At 39.4% G+C, this 21,799-nt stretch overlaps 1 protein-coding gene across 2 annotated transcripts in view; it reads right to left on the minus strand.

The window, feature by feature from the left end:
- TMEM131 (transmembrane protein 131) overlaps positions 1–21,799 on the minus strand; it is a 72,773-nt gene that overhangs the window by 978 nt on the left and 49,996 nt on the right. Inside the window, exons 20-40 of one of the 2 annotated variants that reach the window (XM_035114636.2) lie at positions 19,571–19,723; positions 19,370–19,445; positions 19,167–19,284; positions 18,412–18,550; positions 18,188–18,297; positions 17,705–17,771; positions 16,727–16,878; positions 15,502–15,644; positions 15,106–15,292; positions 13,375–13,560; positions 11,852–12,010; positions 9,920–10,512; positions 7,937–8,112; positions 6,309–6,433; positions 5,715–5,839; positions 5,433–5,591; positions 3,889–4,033; positions 2,939–3,060; positions 2,754–2,850; positions 2,057–2,154; positions 105–268 (exon numbers count right to left, since the gene is read on the minus strand). In XM_035114636.2, the coding sequence (XP_034970527.2) occupies positions 105–268; positions 2,057–2,154; positions 2,754–2,850; positions 2,939–3,060; positions 3,889–4,033; positions 5,433–5,591; positions 5,715–5,839; positions 6,309–6,433; positions 7,937–8,112; positions 9,920–10,512; positions 11,852–12,010; positions 13,375–13,560; positions 15,106–15,292; positions 15,502–15,644; positions 16,727–16,878; positions 17,705–17,771; positions 18,188–18,297; positions 18,412–18,550; positions 19,167–19,284; positions 19,370–19,445; positions 19,571–19,723 (3,294 nt within the window). Of the gene's footprint in view, positions 1–104; positions 269–2,056; positions 2,155–2,753; positions 2,851–2,938; positions 3,061–3,888; positions 4,034–5,432; positions 5,592–5,714; positions 5,840–6,308; positions 6,434–7,936; positions 8,113–9,919; positions 10,513–11,851; positions 12,011–13,374; positions 13,561–15,105; positions 15,293–15,501; positions 15,645–16,726; positions 16,879–17,704; positions 17,772–18,187; positions 18,298–18,411; positions 18,555–19,164; positions 19,285–19,369; positions 19,446–19,570; positions 19,724–21,799 lie in introns of both variants that reach the window. The other variant, XM_060273450.1, reaches the window with a different exon arrangement.

A 21,799-nucleotide genomic window follows, 5' to 3' on the forward strand; every position in this document is an offset into this window, starting at 1 on the left:
ACAAGTATTCAATACTACCAGGAAAAAGAGAGCACCATATGGAGTAGTAGACATGCATGCATGCATGCATGCATACATACATACATACATATTCATATACTTACTGAAGTGGTGTGAGTTGGGGATCCTGAACTTGTGGGCCAGGGAGGTATCAGATCTGTAGCTGAGGAGTCCCAGATGGATGAAGGAACATTGCTAAGCTCAGTCCAGTTTCGTTGAACATCTGGACTATAAACAGACTGTGACAGCCCAAGCTTGCTGAAAACTTCTAAGTTGAGGGAATGGAGAATAAGACAAAACATACACGTTACATTCAGTCTTGAAAAATCCATGCACAATATTATTTTTCATAGATGAAATCAACAGCTTTATACCAACACATACACACACAAACATGGAAGCAGAAGACTCTATAACCTGTCCTAGTCAAGGCTAAGCCAACATCTGGCTTTGTATGTTCTCTGAATGCAGGCTTATGAGCTCTTCAGACTAAGTTCAAGACTAATCTGGAGAGGGCCTAAGGATGATCCCAGCTTTGGAAAACACGCAAAACCAAACTTTGTGTTGGCTCAGCACAGTGTGGCAGCAAAAAGGGCCAGGAAGAAGTAAGGCAGCTGCAAATTCATATTAGGGGTCCACATGTTCATGTATTCATACTGAGCCAGCATTTGGCTTAGCCTGATTTACAAGCCAGAACACAAGTGCTAAGCAACACAACTAAGTGAGAAAGAGCTGCCCATACAGCAATCCAGTTGAATAGTTCAGTGTTTGCTCTGACCTTTTATGTGAAGGACGGCCACTACTAGATCATTGTGTTACCGTGCCTTCTCTATTTCTTGATCTGAGCAACCATATCTGAGGAACAATTCTTCTAATAGGAGAGCTTCCATTGAACATTTTTAAACACTAGCTGCTCCAACAAAGCTTACTGATTCTATGGTGTTTTTTGTTTTGTTTTGTTTTTGTTGTTCCGTGGGACCAGACTCTATAAACTCATATATACAATTATTGGGACAAACACTGAACTTTGACAGCTGTTACAGAAAAGTTATTAAGTCCCCCTAACCATTTCATAAATTTCCATGCTTTATTTCCTGAGAGGGTTTGTTTCCTACAGCAATTTGGAGATTATATATTGAGGCATAGTTTCCCATTCATCATGTTCCCCCTATTTTATCATTGCCCCACCTTTGATCTCTTTGATCAAAGCAAAGATGTTTATTCGGCTTTACGCCCATCATAAAACACAACACAACAAAACAAATCAAATAAAACCGCTGACTCGTACAAACCACAGATAATATAACACAATTCACAGCTCACAAGGACAAATATTAACAATTCAAAAAACATATCTTGAAGGTTTAAGATTAAGATTAAAAATTTAGGCGCTAAACTAAAATCAATATCTGATGTCATTTAAAAAAATTCTTATAACTATCAATAATCAGCTAACATTCCATTCTGTCTCTTGTACGAGAGGACGGCTGTTAGGAATTTAGCAACCTGTAGAGTAATATAAGGGTCCACATCTTGAAGAACCCAGGCAAGCTGAATTTGATCTTTGATCATCAGACCTCCGGTGCGGGTGGCGAGTAGAGCCCTGCTCTTTTCTCCCCTTGGGGAGAGGACACCTACATCTCTCTCCATCTAAAGCAGTCTGATGCGCAGTCAACCCACTGGGAAGATCCTCACCTGACTCTCCACTGTTTGCATGGTAACTGACAGGTAGCTCAATCAATAAAACTGAAATAAATTGACATGTCACTAGAATCTGGCTTTTATTTATTTATTTATCTCAAACAAAAACACAAACACACCTGGTACAGTGATGTGTATGATTATGTAACTAAGAAAAAAAGTTCTTCTTTTGTTAAAAGAAAAGGTATCTTAAATATTTTCTGTCATTTTTATTTTCCAAGACATAACACTGCCAAAAACATTCTCAAAGGAAGTAAGCCTCATTACAATAGGAAAGATTGGCCAGTGTAGCCAATTGAGAAATATGTCATATTGTTCTGTTCTTTTTTTTAGACTACTGTAAGATACTACTCACCTCCAGTTAAGTTAAAGGAGTTTCCAAATGCTGAGAAGGAGTTGAGGGGTGTGAAATCCGGGCTGCTAGGATTGCTTATAGGACTCCACAAACCAGAACTAAGTGTAGCAGAGGAGAAGAGGTTTTCATTAATAAGGTCACTTCAGTGTGAAGACCACCAAAACACATCCAAATATCATACGGACCACAAATAATGATTTTAACACACTGTCAATTTTGACAAAAAAATGCCAAGGGTGAATTCCCAACACTGATTATTTACAGCTATGTGCCAGTGAGTTTTGTAGCTGAAAGTAGGCCTACGGTCACATCCTTAGTTAACTGAGTTAACTAAATTGTCATTTTTTTTAATGCCCACACAACTGAGAAGTACATACTTTGTCCCCATCTTTCAGTATCTTATGAGAAGAGGAAATGTTGGATTTCAGTTTTGTTGTTTTATTGTCAAATTACAAACATGCTATGCTATGCTAAACAGCCTGCATCCAAATTTTATAACAATTTTTTAAAATAAAAAATAACATGAAACGGAAGATTTTTTTTTGATAAGCAAATTATGAAGTGAGGATTTTTATATGTGCAAAGTGTAGGGTTTTTAATGGACATATTCTTCTAACTGGGGTGCAAGAGGGAAAGCAGCTTTTTACCATATCCACCATTGTTTAGCCTCTGTTTCCAAAGGATTAATTCAAGTTACCTGTCAGAGCCGTCGCTGTCAACGGTTGTGTGTGAAACATTCATACAGCCAGATGCCTCGCTCTTCATTGGTGAAGGTTTTGCTAGGCCACTGCCACCTGTAACAATGGAGTTTAAATGAGCATAGGAAGATAGCACAGCAATCACACCCTCAAATAGTCATAGCTTTTGATTCCTGTGTTTTACCTGGGCTCTTGTCATAACCAGCAGCTACAGCAGCAAATGTAGGGTTTCCATTCCTGCCAGGGAGAGAAGCTGTCTTTGCCACCTTATGTTTGGCACCACTGAGCACCTTGCTTTTCGGTTCACTGAAAGAAAACAAGGAGGAAGAGAGATGTGATGTTCTTTAGAGCTTACCTGAACTGGATTTTGCCATGAAGTTAGTATGCTAGGTTTGGATATTTCAAGGCAGTGATCTAACATCAACGGTTGCTTGTTTGAGATGATGATGATGATGATTATTATTATTATTAACAGCAACTAAATTTGTATACCGCCCTATACCCACAGGTCTCAGGGCGGTTACAACATAAAATCACAATATAAAAATACATAATATATAATAAAATTAAAAACAAAAATAACCCAATAAAGCCTCCCTACCCAACACATTTTAAAAAGGCATTTGATGTCAATCAGCCAAAGGTCCAGTTAAAGAGGAACAAATCTGTGAATTATGGGATTAGTACCAATCTGGTGATTCAGATACAGCCTAACTAAGGGGTGACATAGATATTGTGTCCTGAAACCTATATTTCTTTTAGTTTTTGAATAGGAAAACATCCGCATTTTTGATTCATCACTTCTGACACTAAGTTCTAGCCAAAACCATCCTGAGATGTGTATGCAGTGAGCTAGGGTTGCTTCTACTGCTGATGAGAGTACAGTATGTATCTCTCAGCATATCAAGAGAGTTTACCCTCATCCTATTTCATTTTGTTTATAATTTGTTGTCTTTGCTCCTGACTGCTGTTCAGACCTAGATTTGGATCTTGGCCCCCTACAGAAGTTATACAGAAAACTGGATCTTGGGCTCATCCCAAGAGATTGTGTCATAAACTAGGAAGGAAAAAAGTTAAAAACTCATTTTGTTTAAAGTTGGAACTCAAAATCGTAATGCAGCTAAATAAACTTACCTGCAGTTGTTCACAATACTGCTATAAGTGCTTCGGGGCACAAAGGCCAATGATGCAGGGGCAGGAGTTGGTGAGGTCTGTCGTTGTTTCAAGAAAGCATCTGCACTAAGGGTTTGTAGGGACAGCTTATAAAGGCTGTCAGTAGCTGGGAAACAGAATAAGAGATCTTTTATTATTATTACTTCAGTGTACGAAGTCTTGAAACAGTTACTTGTGGTTGTATCCAATGTTGCGCCAGGAGTTCTGCTGGCACAATGGGACCTCCATTTCCTCCCCCTACACACACACACACACACACACCCTGCTCCAGAGGGGTCCCCTCTTCTGGAAATAATTTCGAGGGTGTGTGCAGCTGAAGGGGGCAGGAGAGGAGGATGGGGACGTTGCAGCACTGGATATGCCTCACAAACCTTTTTAAATAAATAAATAAACCAGTCACAAATTAAATCTCCCACCAGGAGAGCAGATTTTAATAGTGTTAACTTATTCCAAGTTTGATAATGTTTCAGGCAACTACAATTTTCAGTTTGGTGCCCAGTAAGTCAGATATTCTGCACCACCTAAAGTGGCAAAGTTAAGGTTGTCAAGTTCTGCACTTCTAACCTTAAAAAATGAAGTAACTCTAGGGCTGCCATACATGCAGAATTCTCCAGACATAGCTGGGATTCATCCATCAAAAATGGTGTCCGGGCGGAATTTTCATAAATTCGGAAGGTTAAAAACTTCTCATTTTTTGGAGATTTTGAAAAAAAAACCTCAACAACTTTTGTGTCTGGATGTTCACTTTTTGAAATATGGCAACCCTAACTTACTCTCACTCATACACATTACGAAAACAGTGCTGAAGTGGGGACAGGAGAAAATGCCTTTGACATATGTACACATTTTCCCATGTCTTGCTTGTAGGAAGAGGTGAATACCCAAACTAGGAGGTTCTGTGATTTGGATACTCTTGGGATCTCCCATTATCCTGGTAAGAGTACAAGCCAAATCAAACTGCCAGTCTCTCTCTGGCCTAATATCTCCCAGAGTTGGGAAGGGAGTAGTAATGCCTAAACTCTTACAGATCACTCAGTATAACTGCTCTGCTGTAGATGCTGCACAGGCAGATGCCGCAGAGGCAGAGGTTAAAAGCCCCTGTACAGGGAAGGAGCATTTTCTCAGTGGAGAAGCAACCCAAGTAGTATAACATAAAGTGCCTGGAAACAATCCTTTCCCCAATCTCTCTCTCTTGAGGAGTTTTATTATTATTTAGTGTACTTATATACCGCTTAATAAATCCATTTTGTTACAAATCACAAAACAAAAAGTATATTATCAGCAATGAGTTCAGGGGACAGCAGTTGGACAGCAGAGGCATCTTATCCAAACAAGCCCTCCGTTATCCCTTTGTGTCAAGAACTCTGTGGCAATCATATGCTGTTCTGATGTTAAGCACAAAGAATTGCGTTCAAATGGAAAAAGAAATCAAATCCTTTGTTACTGAACTGATTCACTGCCCATAAGCTAACTGCTAATGTTAAATTAATGCACAGAGTACTTACAGCTGCCTGCCTTGTGAATTGGCACTGAGTCCCACTCTGGTGGTGGAGAATCTTTTTCTCCTTCTGAGCTGCTGGTATTGCCCAGCTCCTGACCAGAACCACTGGAGAAAAACTTTGCTAGTGAAGATGGCCTATTATCCATCAGCTTCATATTCATACCTGCGAAGAAGAAACAAAAAAATAAACCTGTATTTCAGCCTCACAAGTACAGCCAGTGAGGAACAGCTAAAACTAAAGTTACAGAGGTTAATCTTGATCAATAGCTGAACAGCCAAAGAATACCTTTTGTTTTCTGGAGGTTTCTTGGTTTGAACCCATTTGCGAACATATGCTGAGAAGACAACTTGGATGAAAAGCTTTTGTGCTGCTTATTTTCGAGTGACGAAGGACATGACATCTCAAAGGAACTATAATAAAAGTATGACCCAAAAAAGTTATTATTTGTAACAGTTTGACCAACAAAGTAAGATCCTGCATACATAAAAGTGCACAGAAGAAAAACAGCTTTCTCTAATCTTCTCCAAGCCGACTCCCTTTGTCTTAACTGCTAGGACAAACAAATGGAGAAGTGTCTCTCCAAATCTATTTGTCTAACTTCTTGCTTACAAAAAAAGTAGGCTTCTTATTGTGCAGAGTTCCCCATAATTACAAGGTTTCTCTTTCTGTACAGTTTCTACTGTCTATCATTCTTATTGTGCCCAGGCACTACCACTTCCTTTTCTTCCGCCACATTAATAGAGAAGAAATGGTAATTATTGCAGCGTGTGATACATTTCTCTCAGCTGACTGATGCAAAGTTCTGCTGCCAGGAACTTTCTTTCCTCATGCCTACTTAGGAAAGCAGTTTGGGTGGCACTAAGATAGTTCTATGCTTACCTGGATTTCACATCTGTTGGGATTTCTTTCTTGATAAGCGATAGCTTTTTGCTTTTCTGTTTCACTTGGATTTCATTTTCCTGTTTTTCTGGTATTGGCTGTTTTCCCTTTTGCTTTTCTGGCTCCTACAAACAAACAACCAAATCCCAATAAAAATATTAAGTAAACAATAATACTTTAAAAGTAGATTTTTAAAAAAGGAAGACAACAATTCTAAGAACAATATGCATTACAGCTAAATCTCCTAATTTCTTTCACAAAACAGCTTTGATAATTATATTTAAAAATGTAAGCAGAGAGCTTTTCCTTTAAGTTACTTAACTGAAGCTACCAGTTCATTTTGCTATTCTACAAGAAACCTAGAACACAGTAAATTCTATGATTACTTAGGGATATCTAAAGGCCAGTTTAGACATGATGCTAAATGCATTATTACCAAGTAGATGTAGCAAAGTAAGGGGCAATATTCATCAGGACTGCACCAAAGGGAGCCAAGGGGGTAAACCTCCCCACATGTTATTGTTCCTATGAATTTTGTGCCCCCCCTCACCCACCATTATTATTATATTTTTTAAAAACCCACACATTTGGTATCTTATCTACTTTTGCTCCCAAATGTTCAATTTTAAAAATCAAATGGTAGATGTGTTATTGCATGAAGTAATTCTACATCAGTCACAGTATCCTTCTAGACTGTGCAACAGGGATGGGCCTAGGAGCCAGGTACCACATTGTGCTAGCTCTGGTTTTTTTAATGCAGGTCAGGTCCTAGGAGGTTAGGTTGGAGGACAAATGTTCAACTTCTTGTGTTGTGCTCCCCTCAAAAACTAGTTTCATGGTTGGAGAAAGCATTTCTGGCCTTGTTCCTAGATTGTCAGAAATGCTTTCATGCATTTTCAGGTTTGTGTTCGCCTTTCCTGGAGAAGGCAAATATGGCCATTGCCACACAGGCCCTGGTCACATCCAGATTGAATTACTGAAGTATGCTCTACACAAGGGTGCATTTGAAAAGTGACCAGAAAACTTAGCTGGTACAAAATGCTGCTGTTCTAATTTTGTTTAGTCTCACTGACTCCCAGTTTGTTTCCAAGCCCAGACTTAAAGTTTGATTATCATCATTGCTAAATGGTTTGGAGCTAGGTGTTTTGAGAAAGGCCATCTTCTGCCACATGATTCTGACCATTCACTGAAGTTTTCTGGGAAGGTCCTGTTCTGTATCCTACTGCCTTCAGAGATGGTAGGGATGCATTAGAGGACGTTTTCAACCCAACTGTGTACCTTCCTGGTCCACAAGGTTACTTGGCCTTTTCTCTTGAATCAATGCTAAATAAATGCAGCATTGTTTCATTGCGCTTTTGGTTTTACAAATTAGGTGGCTTTGTTTTCTAATATTCTGGAATTTGGTTAGGTACATTGTGGGGTTTTTTTTGTTGCTGCTGCTGCTGCTTTTGAGTTGTTTCCATTACCAAGTTGTTAACAATTCTTGTGAGCAGCCTTATGGGGGACACTTGTGGGGAAGAAGTGGTGTTAAAATCTCTTAATGAATAAATATAGTAGTAGCCAGTTTTAAAGTATGAAACACCATCATCTTCTCTCATCTGACACCCATTTTTATAAAAAATGTCTACCTCTTTCAGAAGTGCTTCTGTGTCGGGGTTTGAAGTTTCTGTGGTAGTTGAAGAACTGTCATCATCTGCAAGAGAATCCTTCAGTTCATCCTCTTGTTGCTTTCCCTTTCCTCTTCTCTCCTTTTCTTCCCGCTTCTTCTGGGGTTTAGATTTGCGCTGAAACGGTTTTCCTTTCCCTGGGGTATTAAAGGCAGCTTCCAGTTAGCAACAGCTGTGACAGCTGTGACAGCTGTAGAAAACAACACCCTTTCATCACCGTGATGTACCTGGGACAAAGTCCACTAGGAACATCATACACTAGGAATTGCACCAGTACACTTCAATGGAGGAAAATTCCTGGCACACTGCACTTCAGGTCAGCTGTACTACTTCATGCAGGATGCAATTCATTTCAGAGCCACTTTCTGATGTTGGTGGTGTCAAATTTAAGAAGTCTAAGGGATTTAACACACCTTACTGTGTTTTACAGATACTGGCCACATGCAGTTTCCCCTAGCTTTCTGGCTACAGTGTGCTAACAAAGGAACTACTGCACAATTGGTATGTTACTGGTAATCCCTACAAAATATAGCTGTGAAGAAAGCAAAATGCAGAATATGTATCCCCCCCCCAAACTAATACTACTATTACTTATACCCCACATTTTTCCCTGACGGGACTCAAGGCAACTTACAGATAAAAACAAGAACTAAAAATATAGAAAAAGCAACCATTAAAATACAATTAAACATTGAGAAAAATAGAATTAAAACTATATACATATATAAAATATGTTTAAAGCATACTAATAATTACTTCTGCTTAACAGTCACCATAATACATTTTGCACAGGTTCTAGGCTTCAGCATCGTATCTATTTCCTTTAGATATCCTGCATTTTATACTAGCGTTAGCAAGCAGGATTTAGTCTTAAAGCATTCAGTACAGAACAGTGGTATTGGATTAGTTGGCTGCTACACAACAATTTCTTACAAGTTTCTATGGGCAGACTTCAACACTGTGTGAGCAAACATCTACTCTTACAAGGCTGCACCTTCCTCTCCTCCCTTCTGCAGCCCCCCCCCAACCCTCCAGAGCAGATTTTGAAGGTCTGGGAGGATGTTGCAGGGAGAGAAAGTGAAGCCTTGCTGTGGAAACGGAAGTCTGCTCCTCTTCTGGATGGACAGAGTTGGATACAACCCTACATGTTTATCCATGTATTACTATTTTTTAAAAAGTAATATAAACACAGGAATACTTCAAAATTCTACAGCATTAGTTTGATAAGTCAAGCACAACTCAGGGTGCTTCTTCAGGGTTTGTTTTTCAAACTTTTCTTCCCATTATCTCTGGGTTACATTACCTAAAATTTGATATTAAGAGTGTAATCCTCAGGAGTCAAAGTACATGAAAAGTGACACAAAACCACTTACCAGCTTTCCTGAACATTTCTTCCCCCCTATCACTTCCCACACCCCAGCAGTATGTAGTACAAGCAGCACCATGATCCCCTCTACCATATGGCCTTGTTCACTCTCTGAACTCATTGGGTCTGGTCCTTGGAGCCAAAAACACTCCCCACTGCAGTATTAATCTTTTAACTTAGACGTAACAAACAATAGGAGCATTAGCATGAGGAAACCAAGTTCACCACCACTCTGCATATGAGCACAGCCTAGGAGAAATTCTCTGACACATCTCCTCACTTCTTCAAGTTGCTGGAACTCCTATTCAAATAACCACTGCTATCAGGGAACAGGGAAAGTGTGTGCTCATTTCAAAAGCCTTTACTGAATCCTTTTTTTTTTTTATAAAAAAAGAGAGAGAATTATTTCATATAAGAAGTGCACAAAGGACAAGTTTTTATCAGAGAGGTACATAAATGTCATGGAGGGGGAAACAGATGACAGAGACTCTTGTCTTGCATATCTTAGAGAGCTCTCTCACCCAGCAACTACAACTTTATATGTACACGCTTAATCCGGTGAAGAAGGAATTTATTACCTTTGTTTTTTGCTACTGGAGATGGAGGCTGCTCTGTAAACACATCTGGGGGAGGGGATTCTGGATGATCAAAGTCTTTGTCCATTGTTTCTATAAGAGCAGCAATGTCAGAATCCTCTGAGCTATGCCTTGTGTTGCTGGCACATTCTGAATGTGAAGGAGTAGGAAGCTGCGACTGGGGCAGGGAGTTTTCAGTCTGCTGCTCTTGTTGGTGAGGCACTGCTGGCGGCTGTGACAAATGTTGCTCTAGTAAGACTGGAGCGTGCTGCTGGTTTGATTGCAGATTTTGTTTTCCACCCCTGGACTTCCTGCCTGCTGTGTGATTCTGAGTTGCAGAACTGGAGTCCAGGAAGAGGGAACCTGCTCTGTTTGTTGACTGTGCAGAACCTGCCTGCATAGAAGTCCTACTAGCAACATTTGAACTGTTTTTATACTTCACGTTTTCAACTTCGACTGAATTTCTATTGCTGTGCAGGTGTACGGATGAATTGCATTGCTTATTACTTCCTGCATTGGATCGTGATGAGGAACTTCCTGGTCCATAGATTCCTCTGGAAGAGCTGTGGTTCGAATCTGATCCAAGTGCATTCAAGCTGGAAGCAAATCAAATTTGTTTTTACTTCTCATAAATATTTACTAAAATGTAGCTACACAGTTCCCAACCTATTTAGCAAAGCATAATAGTAGTTCTTAATGTTTCTAGGTAGCATCTAAAACACTGATTCAACATAGCTTCAGGAAATATAAGTACAGTGGAACCTCAATTTATGAACACCTTGGTTTACGAATTTTCAGTTTACGAATGCCGCAGACCCATCTGGAACAGATTAATTCACTTTCCATTACTTTCAATGGGAAAGTTCGCTTCAGTTTATGAACAGACTTCCGGAACCAATTACACCCATGCTTCGGGTTAAGTACGCTTCAGGTTGAGTACTCCACGGACCCGTCTGGAACGGATTAATCCACTTTCCATTACTTTCAATGGGAAAGTTTGCTTCAGTTTATGAACACTTCAGTTAAAGTACTCCGCGGAGTGTCTGGAACAGATTAATCCACTTTCCATTACTTTCAATGGGGAAGTTCGCTTCAATTTATGAATGCTTCAGTTTATGAACAGACTTCCGGAACCAATTGTGTTCATAAACCGAGGTACCACTGTACAGTATATAGTGCTAAACTGGGCCTCAAAACTTGATCAAGAGACAAGTAAGTTATTTCTAAAACAGGCCCTGCTATCAAAGAATAGCTCCTTGCTACAGAGACCAACAAAATTGATATACAATCCCTGTTTTTGAAAAACAGTAATTTCTACATCATTCCACACAGGCATCTTCCTGGCTCCCATTTTCTTCCTCCTTTATCACAATTTCTTCACTCTTTTCTATTTATGTATTTTCTACGTAATTCTTACATTTATGTAGTATTGCATAGCAGCTTCCATAGAAGTATGCAGTTATCCAAGGACTGCTTTGATGCATTGCTTACCGTGTTATACTCAAGTGCACAATAGATGTGCATGATATCAATTGATGATATACTACTGCACAAATGATGGCTTTTGCAAGCAGAACCACACACTAGTGTTACATTAAGTAGTTAAGCTACCACTTAAACTGCTCCTGAGTACAAAAATGTAAGAAGCAATCACTATATAGTATCAAAATATATCTACCAGTTTCTGAGAATGTTTGCAACTGATGTTCTAGTTTTAAGATAACAACAATTCACTATTCAACTATCCATCATGTATTTTCCAAGCTAATAAAGTCTGAAAGACCATTCTGCATCAGTTGGTTTAAATTCCATAGATATTTTTGCTGCACCTGTGATCTGCTCAAGGTGTGAGGCTAGGAGCCTCGTTTACAAGAGTGACATATACTGGTAAGAAATGCTACTTTGCAAACATCCAATTCATAAGTAAGAGCTTACTTTCCATCAGATGAAATTCCAACTATTCTCCTGAGATCAAATGGTCTTCCCATATCAAAGGGAGGATTGGATGCCTCAAAGGACAAGCGTCGTCTGAATGGCTCCCAAATTCCTTGAGCTTCTAAATAGGCTGTTCCAATTACCAAAAGGAAGAGCACACTGCAACAGACAAGTAAGTAAAGCATCAGTGTTTCTGCCATTATAGCATGGAAAAACTGAAAACACAAGGCGAGCCCATCTCTTGTTGACAAATTAAGAGAAACAATATTTTACTCCCACCTACACAAATCACAACCCCCACACCATGCTAGTACAGTGGAACCTCGGTTTATGAACACCTCGGTTTATGAATTTTCGGTTTATGAACGCCGCGGACCCATCTGGAACGGATTAATTCACTTTCCATTACTTTTAATGGGAAAGTTCGCTTCAGTTTATGAACGCTTCAGTTTATGAACAGACTTCCAGAACCAATTACACCCATGTTTCAGTTTATGAACGCTTCAGTTTAAGTACTTCGCGGACCCGTCTGGAACGGATTAATCCACTTTCCATTACTTTCAATGGGAAAGTTCGCTTCAGTTTATGAACGGTTACTCCGCGGACCGTCTGGAACGGATTAATCCACTTTCCATTACTTTCAATGGGAAAGTTCGCTTCAGTTTATGAACGCTTCAGTTTATGAACAGACTTCCGGAACCAATTGTGTTCATAAACCGAGGTACCACTGTACTGAAATGCCAAGTTCCAGTAACATTTACATACTATATAATTAAGACCTCCATAAGCACCTATTATTGGAACAAGCGTAGATGCTGATCCTGAAAAAGCAAGACTAAATCTGGTAGGAAAAACAAAGGCAACATGCGAATTATTAAGCTGAAAGTACTGGCAAGCTGCCCAAAAAGCTGAATTCCTATGTGAGGGACTCCCAGCAGAGAAAGTGCTGTCACTCAGCAAATTATACCCAAACTTAGGATCTGTTTCTCCCAGGGGTTTCCCAGCTTACTGTGTTTGCTGAAATGGGATATGCGGTAAGAAACTGACTCACACTTGTTTCAAATGCTTCTAGTTCATTTGTAAGAAATTATTAACAAGACATCTGTCTGCTCAATCTATCTCATTAAGATCAACTACTATGCGACTCCATGCTTTGCATATACCAACTCGCAACAGAACTGCTACTGGTACATCATGTGCTGTAACTGTCAACAAATTTCCATCTTCATGGAATTTGGAGAGGTTTTCCCTCTAGTTATTACAATTAAATGCAGGTGGTTATGTAACAGGAGCTAATGAGTTTATTCAGATAAAATGTGACTTTTGCTTTCTGCTGTCTGTGCGCATTCTGGTTGTAAGCCCCACTGCAACACTGTTGACAACCAACATATATTGTTTAGGTAAGATTTCTTACATATGCATTTTCAAAACAAAATATTATGGCATTTTCTTCACATATTTGATTTATTAGCTTAGAAATAACATGTATATTATAAAAAATATTAAAAAATTATGTATAGTACCTCATTATTCCTGAGACTAATACGTACAGTGCCAGCTCCCAATTGGGCCTGGGCAGAGCTTCTGCACAAGTTGCTAACATATGATAGGGAAGGGATGCATTTAATATGAACATAAACTCAGAACCTCCTGTTGTGGTTAGTTTCAGTTCACGAATGACTCTGGAAGTTGTGAAATCTGGTGTAAACCTGTTGAGAGTAAAGGATTGTTATTGTTTATATAGATTATATGTATACACACACACACACACACACACACACACACACACACACACACACACACACTTGATAACAAATCCACACGTTCCGGTTACATTAGAGTCAATCTAGGATTCAACATTCCCACCTATAGCCGATCAAATAAGCCTCTAATAATAGTTACTGCTTGAATTTAGATTAAAGTCATGGTGCAAAGATCTTGAAAGGAAAAGTGGGGGCTCACATGTGAATTTTTGCAGTTAAACACCCCCCCCCATTCCTAACAAAAATGGTTTGATCTAGGCCCAGGCCCACTGATTTCAATAGGGTTGTTTAATTATGACTAAGTCTAGATCCAAACTCTGCAGGTTTTAAAGCTGCAATTAAATTCTTATGATTTAATAAGTTCTGCACATGCCAATATTAACTGTGCACACATAGTGCATCTTTATGGTGGTAAGTAAAAATAAACATCATTAATGGAGATAAATGAAAATAGAAATGTGGTGCTTAGGAATATGATAGAATTATCTCTTATTTGTTAGCACTTGGCTGACAGAGAAAATCAGAGAGAGCTGGGATAAAACGACCTGATTCGTCAGGCAGGAGAGAGAAAAACTAAAGGGGACTGTGCCCGCCTCCCAGAGTTCTTTGCTCTCCTGCCTCCGTCACACAATGACAGTCCTAACCCCAACCCATTCGGCTCTTCAATAACCGTATCAAATATGATGGTGCGGTTAATAAAGGTAAAGGGATCCATGACCATTAGGTCCAGTCGTGACCGACTCGGGGGTTGCGGCACTCATCTCATGTTATTGGCCGAGGGAGCCGGCGTGCAGCTTCCAGGCCATGTGGCCAGCATGACTAAGCCGCTTCTGGCGAACCAGAGCAGCACATGGAAACGCCGTTTACTAAAGCAAAATGTAATGGCCATTATCATAGAGGGAAAGGCTATTATCTTTGAGAGTCATGGATAGGCTCATGCAACTTCTGCTATACACTACTTGACACATACTTCATCTGACTCCAATATAAACTTTTGTTCAAGCATAATTGTTGCTAGGAGAGGGCAGGGAGGGGCCAGAGGGAGTAGGCTCCATGGGTTGTCTCTGCCCCATGGGCTGCTGGTTCCCCATCCCTCAGGCAGCGCCACTGTGTGCATTATTAAACCAAGATACGCATGAGTGCACAGTATCTTATATCCACCTGTAGCTCTTTTGCTCCTCCCTTCACACAAGTGGGGAGACAAGTCAAGTGCATGAAACTCATTCGTATCTTAGCTTGTTGAGAGACATTTGAACACAGCACTGTTACAGCTTACATAAATTTATCTAAACTGAAGGGGGAAATGGGTTGATGGGTTTCATTTACGTAGAAGAAATTTATGTAAAGAAGGTGTTCAATGTGCTCCAGGAACCTCTGGCGAACTATGTAAAAAGAGCATTTTCTATATAAAATGCTAGGTATAGAAACTCCAACCACCCGATTGCCCCATAAATTGAAAATGGTGCCAGTCTTCAACATAAGTTAACTTACAATACGACAATCTCTTTAGAGGCATTGGAACTTAGTGCAAATTCTTGACAGTTAACTACTTTAAATCCATATCCTTCACATGAATATCCACTGATTTCTATGGATTTTATATTAACTTGAAGCTGCCCCGTATTCTCCACCTTGAACGTTCTTTTCAATGTGAAGTTTGGTTCCTTTAATTTCGTTTCTGAAATAAAGAGAAAACGCAGTTAAAATGAGACTACTTCTTTAACAAGGAAATTGTGTCAGCATATGGCTCAACTGGTTTCATAAAGCTACTTCAGTTACTTTCACTTCTTTCATTCTTGCTTTTAAAATACGGAAATGATTGTCTAGTTTCTTTCTCACACACTCTTGCATGGGATTTGATGTTTGGCTTCACCACAGAAGACTTACTTTCAGTGCAGTCTTTTAATAATGCTTCCGTGATTTTAAAGCGTAAAGAACTGCCCGGCCCAGGTGGCTTGCCTGCAATCCTCATGCTCTCCGTTGTTCCTTGTCCTTTAACCATTATAGCTTCTATTACAGTCAAATTATTTCTATGGGGGAGAAAAGCCAAATAAAGCATTATGAAATTATGGAGAACTCTACTGTTTCTAGCCATATTAGGGTTATTTGATGAGGAAAAGCCAGTAACGAGTTTTCTAAAATCAATAAAACAAACTAATACATACACATTGTCTTCCCCTACTCCACAAACTGATTTTAACATACTCGTATTTAAATAAAGCTACTGCTATGGATAAAGGCTATAATGCTAATCTCCTAAAGTTATTAATAAATAATATCATGCATTAACTAAGGAGATGGAGGCCAGGAACCACTGCATGGCATTTCCCCCCATTAAGTTCCCTGAACAGTAGCACCAGTGTAACACGTTCCTGGAAATTTACCTGTGTGGTGCTGCTTTGGGGGTCTGTTTTTCAAAGAAATCTGTCCTACTATGTACCACAAGTTGTTGGGCACACCTGAAGTAGCACTTTGTGTGCTATCCTAAATGCTTCTGACTATCTTTTGCCATTTGCTAATTTTTGTGCAAGCCTCGTTTATTTCATGCAGTTGGTGGTTCCTACACAACTGCCTCAGTGCATGGTCAGCTTGCAGGATTACATTGAGATAAACATTAAATAAACTAATGAACTTCCAAAAGGAGTCGACACATTCATCCATTCCCATTTGTGCCATCACAGTGGCTTAAAAAGGAGCTGTGACCATGCAAGTTAGTGGGGCCATGGGGCCAGTCAAAATGTGGGTGTGCCTAGCCATAGACTCCTAGGTGAATAATAAAGGTTATTGATTTAAAATAGACTCCTAGGTGTCCCAAGCTGTTATCTCGCTTCTGGTTCAACATGCTCATGGGGATGATTTTGCAGCTGAGCAAGCATGAGCAAAGTCTATGTTGCAGCATCAGCATCTCGTAGAGACAGCCAGGTTGTATGAGCAAGACTTATGTATGTTAAATTACATTGCATTTAGTTGTATAGAACTTCTCACATATAACCAAACTGCCACTAAAGTTCATCTTGAAAGCAATCAATGTGTCCCGCAGATGACTGGAAAAATGTAGCTCTAAATTTAAACATCCCCGTTAATTAAAGCAATTCTGAAGATCTACCAATACCTGATAATGATTAGCGATGAAACTGTTTTATTAAGAACTGGAGTAAACTTCACTTTGACAGATTTTCTTTCCCCAGGCTTTAAAATTACATTTAAAACTGACTGCCGAGACAAGCCCTCTGTAAATCCTGTGGTGCTTTGCAACGCGTGACCCTTGAAAGAGGAAAACAAATAAAATTAAAAGGTTAGAAAGTTTGCATACTTTTAATCAGTGCCTAGCTTGTAGCTCTGTAAAATGCTGCATATTTTTAAACTCTCATTTTAAATATATGAAAAGCAAATATATGAACCTGATTCTTATCTATATAGCACAACCTGTGTACCTGACAGCTTTATAGACTAACCAACAAAAGGCAGGTAGCTACTACTAAAAGGAGCCTTCAAATCTAAATTTAAATAGGGAGGGAAGGGCTAAGGGAACAATCTAAAAGAGAAATCGGAGCAGATTGAGAAAGAACTTCAGTGTCTGGATCACTTGATTGTGATAAGCAGAGAGAAAGGCAAGGGTAACAAGAGGATTTGCTACTGTAGCCAACTATAAAAGCAAAGGTCATTTCAGGAAGATAAAGAGTCTGAACCCCTGACCAACAGCTACAGGCGGCAATCCAATGCACAGGAACCATTGGAAAAAAAGTGTAAACATTTACAAAGCTCTATTCTGCACCCTAGGTTGTTCACATGCAATCAGGTGTTCAGTAAAAGCACTAGCAAAGCTACGGCTTGGTTTCAACCTAACATCCAATTATTGTTTGGCACTACAAGAACTAAGCATTGTGCCCATGCCCTTTTTCCTGCTGTGCATGCTCCAATTAAATTAATAGCATTTGAGTGCAAACCATAACTCAATGGTTTGAATGCAATGGCAGCCTATGGCTTGTGATTATCTTGCAAACCTTGCTTATGCTCTTAACAGCTATGCTACAGCACCTGAGTATTACGAACTGGGTAGAACAAAACTGGGTTTTAAAGGATTACTTACACAGTTTCGACAGACTTGAAATTCTAGCGTCTTCAAATTGAAGTTTGCAGGCTTAGTCAAGTTAAACCTGAAAGAAAAGCAAATAGTTAGGTGCGGCTGAGTACTCTGGAAAAATATTTAAATTCACTTTAAGAAGAAATAAGGTACACAAATAATTTTTGTTTCTGTTCTGCGGCAATGGCCTATTGGGATTATATCTAGTGGGGGAGAAATGTTGGTTTATGTTACCATACAATAGAACTATTATGAATACTAGAAATAACATCTTATATGACATACAATACATAATATAACTGATAACTGAAGTTGTATGAATTTAATAAGAGTAGACTGGTATTTAAATTGCAGGTCTGCCTCAATTCATGTAGAAAGTAGCATTCAAGGGGCTCTATTTCAAGAGCAAAGAAGGTAGGCTAGTGATGTGCCCTGAACCCAGCCCTCAATATTATCTCCTTGCAAGCCCCACTTTTTACCACCACTTACCGGTCTATTAGCTTATCTACGAAGACTGATGGATTGGAATATAGTGCTATGGGAAGTAGCTGAACAAAAACAGGAACATCTGCTGGATTTTCTAGAAGAATTTCTTCCTCCTGGTGGAACAGGTTTAGATTCAGACTTATTGTCCCAAAGTAGCAAATATAGGAAATCATTTTCAATATTAACTTTTCTGTTCTTAATACTACATTGAGAATGCCAAGACTTACAGACGAACTGTTTGTGTTGGTAAGTGAAAAATCCAAGTGGCGTAGTGAGGCAAGTAGAGACGGCCATGCCAATTCTGCTGTGATTTTGGAAGTCACAGCCTTCTGAAGATCTGTGTCCACTTCAAATACAGCACTTAATCTAGACCAGCAATGTAATTTAGCATTAAGAAAAATTAATATCAAGCTTCAAAAATAAAACCATATTTCATGAAATTCACATGCATATAGACATACAGTGGTACCTCGGTTTGCGAACACAATCAGTTCCGCGGAGGCGTTCACTCGCCAAGGCATTTGCTCGCCGAAGGCATGCTTCTGCGCATGCGCCAAGCGCCAATGGAGCGCTTCTGTGCACGCACGCGCAGATCGCGTCTGCGCTTCCGACGCCACGGAACCCGGATGTAGACACTTCCAGGTCCGCGGCGTTCGTAAACAGAGGTTTTCGTAAATGGAGTTTAGGCGTAAACCGAGGTTCCACTGTAGTCAGTTTCATGATTCTACATAATGATTTTTTAAAAAACAGTAACTGCAGTAAGCTAAGATAATTTCTTCAGTATTCTTGGAGTAGCCTTCAGTTCCATTACAAGTTTATTAGCTGCATTTGGAAGCTAATAAAGCATTGTTTACTGTTTCAGCTATTTTTCCAACCCATTTATTGACTACTGCAACACTTCTCAAACAATGCTGACAAGCAATTAAAATTCCCTGAATTTCAGTAACAACCAGAAAGCCATTCCTTATTTTAAAACACTCACTGATTGCCTGAGTGATCTCTTATTCCAATCCATTCTCTGAACAGATTATCATGCAAATCCCAATCTGAATCCCATGCATCTTCTTGCATAGATGTACTGTGTTGTAATTTTGATTCAGCTAGAAAAGAGAAACATAAATTTCAGCTTAAAATCTTCAATATCTAGAATGCTAAGTGTGTTTAAAAGATATTAAAATTACTTACCTTTAGCCAGAAAAGGCAACCCCACATAACAGTGATTCCCACATTGTAAACCAGGGTCAAAGTAAACATTTGCTATCTGAAAAATATAAGCAGCAGCAACCAATAATTTAAAAAGACCCCTCTTAGGAATGCAAAACTGTGAAATATCTATATTTTTAAACATAGTTACATAATTTTGAATAATATTCATAGTGCTCGAACCTTGGATTTTTTCCCTGGCTCCAGATCTTCTTTGTTACTTCGTAATCTCTTGTAATAAAACCGAACATCTTCTGATAGTGAACGGATCTGTTGTATTTTTACCTTCTGTGAGAAAGAGCTCATGATACTCAAACTCTGATGAACTGTCTTACCCTAAGAAAGAAAGTATGTACAATTGTGGGTTTTTTAACACATTTTTGTGTCCATGATTGCAAAGTTTTTAGCACCCCTGGTAATATAGACTAAAGTTGCTCTGGGAGAGTTATTCCATCTACATTGTTTTCCTATAACCTCCTAATTCAAACCTTTCCAATTTAGAGATATGATACTGCACACATTAAGAAAAAATATCATGAAATGCTACAAGTCAATCAATTTTTTTTTTTTGCAGAAATGCCAAAGGAAGGAAACAGACTTAAATGAGGGGACATGTTCTACAGATGAAGACCAGTCTGTGTTTCCTGTCCTGCTTCAGAAGTTGTCGATATAATATCATGAGCATTATCCACTTCCATTATCTGCTCCCACTGTATTCAAAGTTCAAATAAAATCTTATTACCAGGTTAATTCGTAGGTCCTTCATTCAACACCCAACAACTGCCAGAAATCACCCCAGTAAATTAGGAACAGAGGGAGGTAAATTCAGTTACTTAAAATTAGCAGGAGTGCCTGCGTAAAGGAAGAGCTAACATAGTTATATTTTGCATCTAGAACCTTATACATTTCAGAGGATTTTGATTAGCCAACTTTAAACACCTCTATGAGGCTCAACTATTTCTTTCACACTTTCTATCCCAGTTCTTAATAGAAAATAAAGCAGGAGTAATGAAACGAAACTGCAGGCTTTAGTCTCAGGAAATAATAAAACATTTCTCCAGCTCCATGAAGCTACTTTGGACTGAAAATAGTGGTGCAGGTCCTTCTTGGCACACAGAGAATATATAGCCACAAATGCCACAAATGCTTCTAAAGCAGCTCTGTTGATTAGATCCCTGTATTCCAAGAAACAGGCACAAACAGTAGATGTTGCCCTGCGACTCTTTAAAATGAAAGTTCTCCCACTACTGCTGGTGGGCATTGCCTTGGGTTCGCGTAGGGACTTTGTAAGATTGGAATCTATCCAATCACAATTCCTCAGGGCCATTCTCAGGATCCCCCCTTCTGTTGCGGGTGCGATCATGAGATTGGAGACCGGTTGCCAAGCCTTTACGTATGTGGCCCTGAAAGCGAAATTATGGCTATGGCTCAAACTATGTTTCAGACCGATGGGTTTGGCCCCCCTGATTCTGAGGGATAATTTTAAATCTCCATGGGAAAGGGAAGTGGTAGAGGAAGTGCAAAAGTGCGGTCTGTCCTCCCTTTATATTGAGTCCATGACATACAGCCGCGCTAAAGCGATGATCGCTCAGAGATTGGGGGATATCGCCAGACAGGAGGACATAGCCCGCATGAAATCTGGGATGTTTTTAGGGGAGCAGGTGTATCGGTCTGCACCAGCCCGTTACCTGGCGGATATCCACTAGGTGGAATACCGCAGACTAATTACTGCGGCTAGACTGAATGTCCTTGATTCGGCGGTTTTGAGGGGAAGATTTGGAGGAGTCCCATACGGTCAGAGAATGTGCCATTGTGCCTTGGGTGAGGTAGAATCCACAGAACACATTCTACTGAGTTGTCCCTTTTATAATGATTTAAGGCAATATCTTATAGACCCGTATTTATCTCAGTTTAGTTCCCGACCAAGAGAATGGCAGGCAGCATATTTGCTAAACAAGCCCACTGGGAAAATAACCTTCTCAGTGGCTAAATTCCTCTTCCTGGCGCTCAAGTGTCAGAAACGTATAATCGAATGTCTTGATGTGGGTTATCTGTAGGAGGTTTAGTAGCGCGGTCATACCCCATTTATGTATCCCTCTGATGCCTTCAGTTTTATATTTTTATATTTTTATGTATCCCTCTGATGCCTTCAGTTTTATATGTTTATCTATCTTTGTATTGAGAAATGTTTTTTGTTTTTGTTTCTGACTATCGGTCGAATAAAGTATATTGATTGATAGTGGTGCATTTTATAGCTACATCATGTGCTCAATGTAGAAAAAATGTCTCTTCCTCCTCTCTTTTACAATCTAATGGAGTGGCCTATTAAAAAAGAGATTATGAAAAATATTCTTACCAGAATACAATAAAAACAGCCACCTCCATAAGGCACTCTCAAACAAAGTTCTCTTT

This window comes from Zootoca vivipara, chromosome 4 (assembly GCF_963506605.1).
Source record: "Zootoca vivipara chromosome 4, rZooViv1.1, whole genome shotgun sequence".
Taxonomy (NCBI): domain Eukaryota; kingdom Metazoa; phylum Chordata; class Lepidosauria; order Squamata; family Lacertidae; genus Zootoca; species Zootoca vivipara.